Here is a 15,645-nt window from a genome sequence, read left to right as displayed (position 1 = left end):
GGTTCTTTCTCGTTATTTGGCTCATTGGGAGCATATACAGGTTGAACAGGAGTGGTGCAAGAATCAAGCCTGAACCATTTTAGGACTATCCCAGAAAGCCCCACCCAGTTTTCCAGCCTGTCAAGAAGTATGTCGTGATCAACAGTGTCAAATGCAGCACTGAAGTCGAGTAACACCAGTACGGATAATTTGCCTGTATCAGTATTTAAGCGAATATTGTTTATTATCTTTATGAGCGCTGTCTCTGTGCTGTGTATCTATTTAAGCTTAAGAATTTGTTCAGCTGATTGAAGACAACTTTTTCAATGATCTTGCCTATGAAAGGAAGATTTGAGATTGGTCTATAATTGCTTAAGATCTTATCCAGATTGCTCTTCTTCAGGAGGGGCTTCACCAATCGATGAGATGTTTAAACCCGTACTGATAAGTAAATCTAGAGTGTGTCCACGATTGTGTGTGGGACCGTGTACATGCTGTGTCAGATCAAAAGTTTTTAAAACAGTTTTGATTTCTTTTGCCATATTGTTTTCTGCATTATCTATGTGAATGTTAAAATCTCCAGCAATGGTAAAACAGTCAAACTCAGAGGCAATTGTTGATAACAGTTCTGTAAAGTCCTCAGCAAAGGCTGGAGAGTATTTTGGAGGCCTGTAAACAATGATAAGTAAAATACGTGGAGCACCTTTTAACACAATACCCAGATATTCGAAAGAGGGGTGATTACCAAATGATATTTGCTTACATTGATAAACATCTTTAAAAAGAGCAGCTAAGCCGCCACCTCTCTTACCCGCTCTGCAGACACTCATATAAGTAAAATTTGGAGGGGATGTTTCGTTTAGGACCGTTGTACTACAGCTGTCTTCTAGCCAAGTTTCAGTTAGAAACATGAAGTCCAGGTTGTGTGTGGTTATTAAGTCGTTGACTAGAAGTGATTTATTTTTGTGAGCGAATGTTTAAAAGTGCTAACTTAACAGTCTTACTTTTTGTCCCCACAGCAGTCTTAGTTTGGCGTGTAATAGGCACCAGATTAGATGGGTTTGCTGTACGGCTGTTGAAGACCTTAGATTTTCTATCATTTAACTGAACAGTAATAGAGAAAGATTCAGGCACACTGGGTTCAACGCTTGTTCTGTAAACATTTGATTAAGATATTGTTTTCATAGCGAGGACCCGACGCATATCACTTAGAGCTGGTATCAGTTGTTTTTGGTTCACCTCGAGCCGATGGAGGAGGGTGTGAGCCCTGGTGCTGTGGCAGAGGCCGAAGAGCTCTCGGTGGAAGAGGGGGAGGGCGAGCTGGGCCCGAAAGCTTTGGTGGTTGTGGGGCCTGCCGTTTTTTGGTTGGTATCTGGGGGCTTACAGCAAAAGAGTGTGATAGTTTGGTTCCAGCAGACACCAGTGGTTCCATTCTCTCTGAGAAGCACAGAAGTGGAGATACTGGAGAGACGGATAACGTGTCAGGTGAGAGGGGCTGTTGCTCTGGTGTTATCGGAGTTTAAAAAAATGCACCACACATTAAGCTTTTCACATGATTTATTTTATTTTCCCCAACATCCGTGACTCGCTTAGATTTATTTTTGCTTTGGTCTTCATATTTATTGACAAAGCTATGAATAGAAAGAAAATGTATTAAGAGGGACTACTGTATCCTTTCAAATGGCCACACTGTTGTCCACATTTCTGGGGCTCAGATAGGTGTAGGGAAGCTCCAGCTTCTTGTTCCGCTCCTCGATGAGATCGGCCAACTTCCCCAGATCCTTTTGGAAATCTTCAATGAGCTTGCAGGGGACCTCTTCATCATACAAATGTTCTGGGAAATTTCCCAGAGGGTACTACGGACAGGGCATCAAGATTGTAATCGTAAATAACGTTGATAAGAAACAAGTTTATAACAATGTTTAACACACTTCTAATGACAGCACTAATATTCTGCAAGAGCCCACTATGCTTACAGTTTGCTAAATCTCCTTTGTATTGTAACAGTCAGGTAATGCAAACTTGAGGAATGAAAGCAGTGTAAGCAAGTCATTGTCATCCAGAGTAATATGATGGCATACGCAAGAACAATATTCCCATTTTTCACAGCAAAATTGAATTTCAGTCTTTCAACATGCCCTGATGATATGAAAACTCACATGATCTGCAGAGTCCTTGCTCAGCAGTGCCAGCACAGCCATCCCGTTCACCGTCGTGCCCACATCAGGTAGGGTCTCCATGATGGTGCGCTCAGTGGTCTGGCCTTTCTCTTTGGGAGGGGGCTGTCTGAGGGCAGCGGGGTAGTTAGGCATCCAGCCGCCGAAGTCAAACTGGGGAAAAGAATGGGTGAGAATTGTGATATACAGTATACGCCAAACAGGGCTCATAATTAACATTACTTAGGCCATAGAACGTGTTTTTCTTGTCGTCATGGGCTACTTGCTCTATGGCAGTGGTTGTCAAACTTTTTTTAGTCAAGCCCCCCTTGAACACTTGACAAGTCAACGGTCTTAAGGAGAACGATTCAGTGGAATTGACGATCGTTGCTGATTTATCAATGCGGACCGCCAGCCACTATTCACGCACTTGAACGCTGCTGTAACGACTGTTCCCTTTCGTAGTCACTTCGAGTTACGTCAGAAGTGACGGAGATTGGGGGATTTCGCATAGAAAGCCAATCCTCTTCGAGTATTAAAACACGAGCCAATGGCATGCAATGCCTTGGGGCTGCGGAAATTTGCATAGCGTACTCCGCCCTACTCCGTGAGTATAAAAGGAGGAAGTGAACGCAACCGCAGTATGTTTTCGCTTCGGAGCCAAGAGAACCTCTTCACTCCTAAAAGCTGATTCAAGACTCTTCGAGAACGAGCGTCCTCTTCAGTGTTGGTGTGACGGCGGTACCCAGCGAGATTTTGCATTGCCTGCGATCTGAGCAGTGGTCTGCCAGACTTTGCACTTCTCCCTGGTAGCTTCAGCGCTGAAAGAGTGAATTTCTCCTTTCTCTAAAAGTGAAAGTGAAAGAGCTGCACGCGGCACGTCTTTTTAAAGATGGTTCGCCCGTGCCCTTCTGGATGTGGTAGATTTCTGTCATCATCTGATGGTCACGAACGCTGCTTTGTATGCCTGGGCATTCAGCATGCAGCAGCAGCGTTCGTGGATGACTCATGTTCCTTCTGTGGGAGCATGACCATCTCCACACTGAGGTCGAGGCTCAATGATCTCACTAGAGTGAGAGCCCCGGTCCCCCCTACTCGATCGGCTTCCTTCACGAAAGGGGGCCCGTCGACCCGGGGACCCGGCGATCTAACGGTGACGGTGTGGGATAGAGCCCCGACGATTCCTCGGGCCACACCTCCCGCCTCAGTGCGTGAGCCAGCGAGCGCCAGCTCGATTCAGTCGGCTGTCTCTTCGGCGGCGCCGGCTGCTTCTAGCAGCGCTCCAGATGATGATGTGATGTCTATCACTGCATCACTAGGCGGGCTTGAGTCCTCGGGAGAGGAAGATGCGGCTGCGTTGCCTCCTTCGGGAGTGCCAGCGTTGCCCGTGTCAGATCCCGAGCTGATGGCCATGCTGTCTCGAGCCGCTGGGAGTATCGGGCTAGAATGGAAACCTCCATCCTGCCCCGATCTCTCGCGGATGGATAACTGGTATCTGGACAAAGCTGCCGCCGCAAGGCCACGGCCAACTCCGATACCTTTTTTCCCCGAGCTGCATGCGGAGTTATCGCGCTCTTGGGGGGCTCCTTTGTCCACTCGAGAGCGCGATCTCTCCCCCGCCTTTCCCCCCCTCGACGGTGGGGCCGCCCGTGGGTACACTGGGATGCCCCCGGTGGAGCGCTCTGTTGCGATGCAGCTGTGTCCACAGAGCGCCTCCACCCGTGGTCCTCCTAAGCACCCATCCAAAGCCTGTGGGTTCTCGTCTGCTATGGCGGCGCGAGCCTATAGAGCGGCGGGACAGGCGGCCTCCGCTTTGCATGCCATGAGCACTTTGCAGGTCTTCCAAGCGAAGGTGCTCAGAGACATGCACGAGGGCGGGACTGACTCGACGGCATTTAAGGAATTGCGGTCCGCCACTGACCTTGCTCTCCGGGCAACGAAAGTGGCCGCTCGCGCCGTCGGTCAGGTGATGGCCACTTCGGTGGTTCAGGAGCGCCATCTCTGGCTCAACCTGGCAGATACGCGGAGCGCTGAGCGGACTCGTCTGCTCGACGCTCCGCTCTCCCAGGTTGGCCTTTTCGGCGGTGCGGTCGAGGACTTCGCCCAGCAGTTCTCCACCGCTCAGAAGCAGACGGAGGCCATCAAACACATCCTGCCCCGGCGACCAGCTGCTGCCTCCACCCAGTCATCGGCGCAGGTGCCTCCCTCTGCTCGCCGCCGAGGACGCCCCCCTGCGGCTCCCCTCCCTCCCGCCCGGCCCCAGCAGCAGCCTTCACCCGGGCCCCGGCGTCGAGGAGGCCGCAGGCCGGCGTCACAGCCCCCTCAGGCCGCTCGCCCCGCTAAACGCCAGGCCAAGCGAAGATCCTGACACGGGCCGCTCAGTGACGATCTCGAGTCTTTCCCAGGAGGCGGTAGCAGGCCCCCTCCTTCCCCCGGTGGAGGGCCGGGGGAGAATCTTTTGTTCTCAGCTCCCCGCTGCTCACCCACGGGTGGGCAGCACCCTGAACTGGTTAAAGAAAGACTTGACATCCTCACTGAGCTCACAGACTGGAGTGGGTGCGCTCGATGCCCCCGTGCGTCAGCCCACACACTCCTCTCTGTCTCTGAGGGCGCGGAAGGGTGTGTGTGTCGTCCCAGGGCTACACCAATCCCTTCCCCCTCTGTCGCCAGACCCCCGGCAGAACAGACCCCCGTGGAACGCTCCGCTTTCCCTGGTCCCTTCTGTCGGGGAGCGGGCTTCGACGCATCCGAGCGGGGTAACTCCTGCACGCGTGCCAGTCGACCCGCACCGCTGCCCCTCCGGGGGGACGTCTGTGGTTCGCATGACCCCGTTGGCTCATTTCCTGGAAGCCTGGCTAGCGCTTCCTGGGATATCCCGCTGGGTCATCAGAACGATCAGACTCGGCTACGCGATTCAGTTCGCACGGTCTCCTCCCCGCTTCACGGGAGTTCGCTCCACGATGGTCGGTGGCAATGCCCCAGTCTTGAGAGCGGAGATTGCGACCCTGCTGGCGAAGGGTGCAATCGAGACGGTCCCTCCAGCCGAGGTGAGGTCCGGGTTTTACAGCCCCTACTTCATTGTCCCCAAAAAGACCGGTGGGTTACGACCGATCCTGGACCTGCGCATTTTGAACCGTTCTCTCCATCGACTACCGTTCAAAATGCTCACGGCCAAACGCATTTTCGAATGTGTTCGGTATCAGGATTGGTTTGCAGCGATCGACCTGAAGGACGCGTACTTCCATGTGTCCATTTTACCTCGACACAGACCGTTTCTTCGGTTTGCCTTCGAGGGCCAGGCATATCAGTACGCCGTTCTCCCATTCGGGTTAGCTCTGTCCCCTCGCGTCTTCACGAAGATCGTCGAGGCAGCCCTTGTTCCCCTTCGCGAACACGGGGTTCGCATCCTGAACTATCTCGACGACTGGCTGATACTAGCACACTCTCGAGCTCAGCTTTGCGAACACAGAGACCTGGTGCTCCGGCACCTAGCCCGTCTGGGCCTTCGGGTCAACCGGGAGAAGAGCAAACTTTGCCCCGTGCAGAGGATCTCTTTTCTCGGCGTGGAGATAGACTCGGTCGCCATGTCCGCGCAGCTCACGAACGAGCGCGCGCACTCACTGCTGACTTGTCTTCGACAGTTCGAGGGCAAGAGTGCGGTTCCACTGAAACTATTTCAGAGGCTCCTGGGGCATATGGCATCCGCGGCCGCGGCAACGCCGCTCGGTTTGCTTCATATGAGACCGCTTCAGCTGTGGCTTCGCGATCGAGTCCCGAGGTGGGCATGGCATCGCGGCTCGCTCCGAGTCCCAGTGACTCCGGCATGCCGGCGAACCTTCTTCCCGTGGTCGAACCTCAGCTTCTTACGGACCGGCGTCCCTATTCAGCGAGTTTCCAGGCATCTCGTTGTCTCCACGGATGCATCTACCACGGGTTGGGGTGCCATGTGCAATGGGCATGCAGCCGCCGGTTCCTGGACAGGAGCCCAGCGCCTCATGCACATCAATTGCCTCGAGCTGTTGGCAGTACGGCTCGCCCTACACCGCTTCCGAGCGTTACTCAAGGGCCAGCATGTGCTTGTCCGCTCAGACAACACTACGGCAGTAGCGTACATCAACCACCAGGGGGGTCTACGCTCACGCCAGTTGTCGCAGCTCGCCCGCCACCTCTTGATATGGAGTCAGAAGCACCTGAGGTCCCTTCGTGCAGTGTACATTCCTGGAGACCGGAACTGGGCGGCCGACGAGCTGTCCCGGGTCCGTCCCCTCTCCGGCGAGTGGCGACTCCATCCCCAGTCGGTCCAGCTGATTTGGGACGAGTTCGGGGAGGCACAGATAGACCTGTTCGCCTCTCGGGACTCGTCCCACTGCGCCCAGTTTTATTCTCTGACCCGCGGCACTCTCGGCTCGGATGCGCTGGCGCACAGCTGGCCACGGGGCCCACGCAAGTATGCGTTTCCCCCAGTGAGCCTCCTTGCACGGGTGTTGTGCAAGATCAAGGAGGACGAGGAGCAGGTCTTGCTGGTAGCCCCCTACTGGCCCACCAAGACGTGGTTCTCCGATCTCATGCTCCTCGCGACAGCACCTCCTTGGCCTATTCCTCTGAGACAAGACCTACTCTCTCAGAGACGGGGCACTCTGTGGCACCCTCGTCCCGATCTTTGGAGGCTGCACGTGTGGCTCCTGGACGGGACGAGGCAGGTTTGAGTTCGCTGCCACCTGCGGTGGCGGCAACCATCACTTCCGCAAGAGCGTCGTCCACGAGACACCTTTATGCGTTGAAGTGGAACCTCTTCGTCAATTGGTGCTCTTCTCGCGGAGAAGACCCCCGGAGATGTTCGATCAGTGTCGTGCTTTCCTTCCTGCAAGAAGGGTTGGAGCGCAGGCTGTCGCCCTCCACCCTTAAGGTTTACGTCGCGGCCATTGCCGCTTCTCATGAAGCAGTGGAAGGTAAGTCCTTAGGGAAGCACGACCTGGTCATCAGGTTCCTGAGGGGAGCGAGGAGGCTGCGTCCGCCTCGTCCTCCCCTCGTACCCTCTTGGGACCTCTCGGTAGTTTTAAATGCTCTGCAGAGGCATCCCTTTGAGCCTTTGCAATCGGTAGAGTTAAAGTTTCTGTCCATGAAGACAGCACTCCTGGTTGCATTGGCCTCCATCAAGAGGGTGGGGGACCTGCACGCATTCTCCGTTGACGAAGCGTGCCTGGAGTTCGGGCCGGCTTACTCTCACGTGATCCTGAGACCCCGGCCTGGTTATGTGCCCAAGGTTCCCACCACTCCCTTCCGGGACCAGGTGGTGAACCTGCAAGCGCTGCCCCCGGAGGAGGCAGACCCAGCCTTGGCACTGCTCTGTCCGGTACGTGCTCTCCGCACCTACGTCGACAGAACGCAGTGTTTCAGGACCTCAGACCAGCTCTTTGTCTGTCATGGAGGGAGCCAGAAGGGAAGGGCTCTCTCAAAGCAACGGCTGTCCCACTGGATTGTGGATGCCATTGCTTTGTCTTACCAGCAGCAAGGCCTTCCGTGCCCCCTTGGTGTGACGGCCCATTCCACTCGGAGTGTGGCCTCCTCTTGGGCTTTAGCGCACGGTGCCTCGCTAACAGACATCTGCAGAGCTGCAGGCTGGGCGACACCCAACACCTTCGCCAGATTCTATAATCTGCGAATTGAGCCGGTATCCTCTCACGTACTCGTTTCGGCCAGTTCTGGATCCGCTCAGGTGTCTTCGCTTGCTCGCCACTCCACTCCCCGGACTGGATAAGTGCGATATTTCCTCAGTTCTTCCATTGAAGCCTTGAGTCCTCCAGCACCGACGATGCGGGCACCACTGCTGTGGCTCTGGATGCTGGCTAGGTGCCTCCATGCGTACGGTTCCCCCCTGGTAACCGTCTCATGTGTATTATCCACTGTAAGCCTCTCTGAGCATGTGTCTTCCCTTGGCAAGCCATCTGCCACCCCTGGAGCTGAAATTAGTAGCCACCTGCGGTTGGTGCTCCAGTGATTCCATATGTGTTCCTATGTGGCCATATGTGTATTCGTAAGTCCTCCCTTCGGTAGGCAGCTGGTAGCATGTCCCCTTCGGGATATGTTTCCCAGTGTACCTTGGTAATCCTGTGTCTAAGTCGGATCCCCTAAGGAAAACAGGTAAGGCTCGGGGGTTAGACTTTCGCAGGGCACTGGAAGACAGCCTGAAGTTGGCGTGATGGCACAGACCCCCAATCTCCGTCACTTCTGACGTAACTCGAAGTGACTACGAAAGGGAACGTCTCGGTTACGTATGTAACCCTCGTTCCCTGAGTAGGGAACGGAGACGTTACGTCTCCCTGCCACTTCTGCTGTATCGCTGGGTAGAGGCCGAGTTCAGTCTTGGCTCCTCAGCGAAGACATACTGCGGTTGCGTTCACTTCCTCCTTTTATACTCACGGAGTAGGGCGGAGTACGCTATGCAAATTTCCGCAGCCCCAAGGCATTGCATGCCATTGGCTCGTGTTTTAATACTCGAAGAGGATTGGCTTTCTATGCGAAATCCCCCAATCTCCGTCACTTCTGACGTAACGTCTCCGTTCCCTACTCAGGGAACGAGGGTTACATACGTAACCGAGACGTTTTCTGTTTGCCTGCATCCACTTTAAAGCAGAGTCTGCAATGATGGGTGTATGAAAGGTCGGATATTTGAGCTCAATTGCCAATCAAATGAAAACCCTCCCCTCCATGCTGCTGAAGCTTGATTGGCTGGAATGGTTTATGGCTCGGTCCAAACCTCACTATGTTTGTTTCCCGTTCACAGAGCCAGGACAACAGGGGTTTTTTTGAGCTTGAAAACTGAGGCCACATTTACACATAGCCGGGTATTTAGAGAAACGAAATATCTGCGTCTTCTTTCACCCCCAGCGGGGCATGAATGTCACTGTAGTTTGCAGCAGAGATTAAACAAAATCAAATTGCAGAAGTCTTTTAATTTAATTTTAAGGACAAACTCAAATCTTCACAAAACAGAATTTCATGAACAGGCACAAGCTCAGGGACAGAACAACCAACAAAACAAGACGTTACAACTGACAACTGGATAGGACTCAACAGGCCTTAAGTCCACCACAAACAGAGGAACTAATGAGACTAATTAGTGTAAACAATGAGTGACGTAGACGCGCAAGCGATCACTTCCGTCGGAATGTTGAACACAGTTCAGTTGGACATTGGATAACTGATTCAGATCAGTTGGACATGGCTGTGTTACAGGAGGTAAAAACGATATAAATACTGTTTGTTTTCTCACACAAACCGCTTGTTTCGTGTCTTTGGCCATCAATGTGAACTTACATTTACGAGTCATTAAATCATGTTTAATTTTGACTTCTCTGTGCTGCTCTTTGAGGTGGACCCCCTAAACCTGCATTATATGACTGACAGACAAGAACGGTTTGACCGAAAAATGTCAAAATTGAAAATACTGTGGAAACAAAAACACCTACATCTTGGATGCCCTTGAGGGAAGATAAAACATATCAAAAATTAATTTCAAAGTGAACTATCCCTTTAAGGAGGAAACAGTTAATGGGCTGGTTTACAAGGGATAATAATACACATCTCACTAAAGCAGTACTTATGGGAAAGAGTATGGGAAAAATTTGACAGATTGGAAATGATATAGCCAAAGAATTAGAGGTGTATAATTTGAGGATGAGTCCCACGATAGTTTATCCAGAGGTTGCTCCATGGAAGATAGTTTGGCCTGTGTCACAGGAATAAAGGAAGGCTCAGGAGGAAATTAATTTAGATCGAGTGTTCAAAAATCGGTTATTGGAAAAATATAATGCATATATCCAGGTTTATGGAGATGGAGCTAGGAATCCAGAGACAGAAGCAACAGGATTGGGGTGGTGATACCAGATAAAGGAACAGGAATCAATAGGAGAACATCTAATAAATTAGGCGTTTATACAGTGGAATTGCTTGCAATATTAATTGCATTACAATGGGTAGAAAGGACGGGACAGAACAAAGTATTGCTATGCTCAGATTCATCATCAGTTTTGACAAGCCTAAGGTCATTCAAATCCAAAAGTCATCGTAACAAGAATAGTTAACCAAGGTAGACAGGTAAAGTTTACATGGGTGACAGGACATGTAGGGATAATGGGGAATGAAATGGCAGATCAATTAGCAAAAAGGGCATTAACAAAAGGAAATTTTGCAAAGCAGAAGTGTGATATGGGAGAAAACAAATCAAAAGTGGCAAGATAGGTGGGATAGAGAGGGGAAAGGGAGACACTTATTTCAAATTTGATCGAGAAAATAAAATCTTTTCTTGACAAGGGGGGAGTAGTAGGGGCGGTATTCTTGGATCTCAGAAAAGCTTTTGACACAGTGAACCACTCAGTTCTACTCAATAAGCTTCCACAATTTAAATTCTCTTGTGATTCTGTTAGTTGGTTTGAATCCTACCTGCATGATCGTACACAATCTGTACGAATTAACAACTGTATTTCCGAGTCTCTGAAGCTAACTACCGGGGTTCCTCAGGGCTCAATATTAGGGCCCCTCTTATTTAGCCTTTATGTCAATGACTTGCCTAATGTCTGCTCTGAGGTGGAATGTTTAATGTATGCGGATGACACTGTTCTATTTGTTCATGGTCGCTCTAAAGACATTGTTGCAGATAAACTAACTAAAGCCATGACTCGTGTTACATCCTGGTTACAGGAGAACTGCCTGCAACTAAATATTTCAAAAACTGTTGGTATGTTCTTCAGTAAAACCAATTTAGCTTCATTTAATCCGGACATAATAGTTGCTGGAGAAAAATTACAAATTGTAAATCAATACAAATATCTTGGCTTAGTAATAGATTCACATCTCTCCTTTAAAGCCCATATTAAAAAATTATGTAAAATAATTAAGTTTAATCTAGCAAATTTCCGCTCAATTCGAAATGATATGTCAACCGAAGCTGCACAAATTTATTTACATTCTATGATTTTCAGTCACCTTAACTACTGTTTAATAAGTTGGTCTCAAGCAAGTCAGATTGCAAAAAGACCTTTGGAGACATTATATAAACAAGCCATTAAAATCATGGACAAAAAACCAAGGCACTATCATCACTGTGCAATTTTAAAAAAACACAGACTTTTAAACTGGGACAGTATTCATAAGTTTTTTGATTTGAGTCTTATATACAAAGTGACACATGATTTGGCCCCAGCTCCTCTGGCTGAGTTCATCACCCAAAGAAACAGCTCTGAGCGCATCACTCGAGGCTCTGCCAGAGGGGACTGTGTCGTCCCTCTGCGCAGGAGCGCTTTTAGTCGCTCGGCCTGGTCAGTGAGGGGCGCTGCTGAATGGAACTCTATACCTGAGGAGGTTAGACAGCTCAAAACTTACAAGGCTTTTACAAAAAACTTGAAAATTTGGCTTATTAACAATTATGTCTGCCAACATTAAAAGCCGAACCAAGAGCTGTATTATATATTTAATATATAGTCTTTTTGTAAATGTGTTTTTGTGTATTTTATTATTGGCATAGTGTACCCTATGTTATCTTATAGTGTTATTTAGATATTTTTTAGTCAATTTGCTTTAGACCTATAAATGTATTTTCTTGTTTGTATTGTAATGTTTTTTTTACATCTTGGCCAGGGGACTACAGATGAAAAATAGCCTTTTGGCTAATTCTGGCTTTTTTAACCATGTTTGTTCATGCGTTTTGTGAAATTGCACTGTCCCCTTTTAAATAAACCAATAAATCAAATCAAATCAAATCAAATCAAATTCAAATGAAAGTTAAAGAGACGAGGGTTGGAAGTGGAAATAGGAGAGAAGAAATTGTGATATCTAGGTTAAGATTGGGACATTGTTTCTTAAATAAAACACTTAAAGAGCATATTGCAGGTTCTGAAAAAAAATCTAAATGAATAGATAACCTTGTATGAAAAAAAACATATGAAAAGTTCATGCAGGATTTAAAATGTTTTAAAACAACTTAAGGGCACTAATTTAGTAGATAAAGTGAGTGTTTCTAGGACTGCTCGTGAAAACGTCGCGCCATTTTACGTCACGCTAGGGAGCCTCAGCCTCGGCTCAGCGCGGAGTCGGCTGGTGTTTAGTCAGAGCGGTCGTCAGTTGGCTAAAACACACGTAAGCAGGTCTTAATACAGTATGTAGTGAATAAACACCCAATCTGGCAACACCAGCCAGCAGCCGCCGTCGACAAAGCAGCGAGCGAGGAGGCGTGAGGTGTCGTATGATCATTTAAACGGATTTTATGACGAGGTCGGTGAGGATCTTACATTTCTGTGCAAACTGCCCGTCGATAAAATAATTGTTGTCTGTGGTTGTATAGCTATGGGCTCTAGCAATAATAATAAAAAAGCCATATGGAAAAAAAGAACTGTAAATGAACTAGTTCATTTTTTGAAGTATGAACTGAACTATGTGTGAACTGAACTTTAAACTAGTTCATGGAGAAAGTGAACTTTCCCAGCACTGGCATTCGGTAGTTTTTGTATTTAAATTTATCATCGTCATGGTAAATTATTGTGTTTGTGGAGGTTGCAAAAACTCTGTCAGTGCTGTCAGGACTTCAAGATCGAGTCCACAAGTTTCCATTACAATAAAAGGGACGGTGCTATAGCCTATCTTTCGTTCCTGGTGCGGTTTGTGCAGGTGAAGAGACGGGATTTCTCTTCCGCATCGGCTTCGGAAAACGCGGTCGTGTGTAGCGTTCACTTCAGATCAAATGATTAGCATCCCAGCGATATGATGGAGTTCAACATGGGATGCCGAAGCAAGAATATCGATCGTCGTATACTGTACCAATGGCATCAAATAGTGTTATATAGGTAACTTAGTCATGCCCTAAATAGAGGCAACTTGTACTGTAATTGAAAAGCAAAACTGGTTGTTTAAACACTCAAATCTTTAATTTTATAACCAGGGGTGTAAAGTAACAAATTACAAATACCTGACGTTTCTGTAATTAAGTAGTTTTTTTCAGAAATTGTACTTTTTTGAGTAAGTTTAAAATTGTGTAATTTTACTTTTACTTGAGTACATTTTAAGTGATGTATCGGTACTTTTTCTCCGCTATTTCCTTCTGTTTGTGGCCGTTACTCGTTACATGCTTGTTTTAATTTTATTTTTATCCATCAACGTGATTGGATCGAGTAACGTTAATCGGTCTCGTGACTGTCATCAATTCAAATTAAGCATTCCCGCTGTTACTCGTGACTGCTGTGGAAGTGCATTCATCACGCATCAATTCAATCCAGATATTACACGCAGGATTGAAATGGTGGCTACAAAGAAATATCTAATGTTGATTTTGGTCAATCTGACGGTCGTCGTTGACGTCATACTGCAGGACTGAGAGTCAAGTCTCATGACGCTGCCAGAATTTCAAAGGAGGTAAACTGTGATCGCAGCGGTCTTTAATCGGCTGTCGGTGAGCATGTCAAACTAACGATCAAAGACTTCAGAATTTAGCCAAAGATCAGACGACTGTTTTAGGATTTGCTAAATTTGTCCCAGACGTCCGAATCGTGGCCAGAATCCCACAGTGTGCGACACTAGAACAAAACTATACACATGACTCAAAACATGAACATGTGACCCTGAACGGACAGCTAGAGGAATGCGTGGAGCAATTCGCTGGATTTGAGGAAAAGTGTATGCGATTAGGACTGAGGCTTTAATGGCTCTGTGTGATTGGAATTGAATTGATTTAACTGACCTGTCCATTGTTCACAGCGGCATGTTGGGCTGATACAGTGAAGATCACCATGGTGACAAACTTGATCAGCTCTTTCAATGTCTGAAAAGATGATGGTATTCCTGGGAAGAAGAATGTAAGGCGGTTTCTCAGTGAGGAACTCAGTTCGGGATGTTTCTACATGCGCACACACACACACACACACATACAGAAAGTGGAGCCATAAACTAAACTAATTTTGAATATTGACCTGGTTCAATTATTTTGCATAAAACAGTGAATTACAGTGGGGTTTATAAAAGAGGTTGTTCCTCAAAGCAAATATGTCTATCTTATGCTGTGCAAATACTGAGTTTTTACTGAACACACACACAAAGAAAATAAACCTTTGTTGGATTATATGTCCTAAAATGGCAACAATTCCGTTGGAAATGCATTCTCATTGGTCTAGACACATTTGTATTCCACCAGAAATCACTCGTGCAGCATTTCCACCTGCAACAGTCCCGACAACGGATTGATAACAGACCTGAGGAATCTCTTCCCAGGAAGCCTTTGGTGAATATCTCACTGATCCAGCTCTGCAGCTCTGTGTCCTTCTGCACGTTTACATCATGTTGATAGTAGTGGGACAAGAGCCCTGCAACAAACCTGTAGGCAACCTCACAGTCAGATGTTTCCCAGGTTCACATATTAACAGCTTTACTTGTTTGCATTTATTTCTTAAGCCGGAATTTATTCAAAGCAACACAGTACATGTGTTGAGCACAGTACATGTGTTGTACATGTACAGCATGTGTTTACTGAACCATGAACCTGTATAATTGACACTGTATTTGTTGAAATATGAATCAGAAATTGCACCAGGATGTATTAGTTCAGCCCTAAAAACTGGATGTATTGTGTAATACACAGAGAGAGAGAGAGAGAGAGTAGAAAGCACACACTCACCTGAAGGATTTTAGGAACACCAGTTCAATTTCTCATTAGTGCAAATATCTAATCAACCAATCACATGGCAGTTGCTTCAATGCATTTAGGGGTGTGGTCCTGGTCAAGACAATCTCCTGAACTCCAAACTGAATGTCAGATTGGGAAAAAAGGTGATTTAAGCAGTTTTGAGTGTGGCATGGTTGTTGGTGTCTGAGTATTTCACAATCTGCTCAGTTACTGGGATTTTCACACACAACCATTTCTAGGGTTTACAAAGAATGGAGTGAAAAGGGAAAAACATCCAGTATGGGTCAGTCCTGTGGGCCAAAATGCCTTGTTGATGCCAGAGGTCAGAGGAGAATGGGCCGACTGATTCAAGCTGATAGAAGAGCAACTTTGACTGAAATAACCACTCGTTACAACCGAGGTATGCAGCAAAGCATTTGTGAAGAAGACACAACACACACAACCTTGAGGCGGATGGGCTACAACAGCAGAAGACCCCACCGGGTACCACTCATCTCCACTACAAATAGGAGAAAGAGGCGACAATTTGCAAGATTGGACAGTTGAAGACTGGAAAAATGTCGCCTGGTCTGAGTCTCGATTTCAGATGGTAGAGTCAGAATTTGGCGTAAACAGAATGAGAACATGGATCATCATGCCTTGTTCCCACTGTGCAGGCTGGTGGTGGTGGTGTAATGTTGTGGGGGATGTTTTCTTAGCACACTTTAGGCCCCTAATGGCTCGTTTCCACTGAGTGGTACGGTACCGTACAGTTCAGTTTGGTATGCAATTATTTGCGTTTCCACTGTCAAAAGTTGTGAATGGTACCAAAAAAGCCGAACCGTACCGTACCACTTTTTGGGT

At 47.9% G+C, this 15,645-nt stretch overlaps 1 protein-coding gene across 2 annotated transcripts in view; it reads right to left on the bottom strand.

Annotated features, from left to right (window-relative positions):
* Positions 1-1,518: 1,518 nt before the first annotated feature.
* Positions 1,519-15,645, bottom strand: part of LOC120474964 (hydroperoxide isomerase ALOXE3) — a 52,621-nt gene continuing 38,494 nt past the window's right edge. For both annotated transcript variants that reach the window (XM_089122389.1, XM_089122386.1), the window contains exons 12-15: positions 14,372-14,493; positions 13,864-13,964; positions 2,139-2,309; positions 1,519-1,835 (exon numbers count right to left, since the gene is read on the bottom strand). In XM_089122389.1, coding sequence (XP_088978515.1) covers positions 1,656-1,835; positions 2,139-2,309; positions 13,864-13,964; positions 14,372-14,493 — 574 coding nt within the window. In that variant the 3' untranslated portion in view covers positions 1,519-1,655. The remainder of the gene's footprint in view (positions 1,836-2,138; positions 2,310-13,863; positions 13,965-14,371; positions 14,494-15,645) is intronic.

Source organism: Pimephales promelas, chromosome 2, assembly GCF_988280905.1.
Source record: "Pimephales promelas chromosome 2, fPimPro1.hap1.1, whole genome shotgun sequence".
Classification (NCBI taxonomy): Eukaryota; Metazoa; Chordata; class Actinopteri; order Cypriniformes; family Leuciscidae; genus Pimephales; species Pimephales promelas.
The sequence above is the reverse complement of the archived record's forward strand: the minus strand, read 5'-3'. Positions and strand labels throughout refer to the sequence as shown.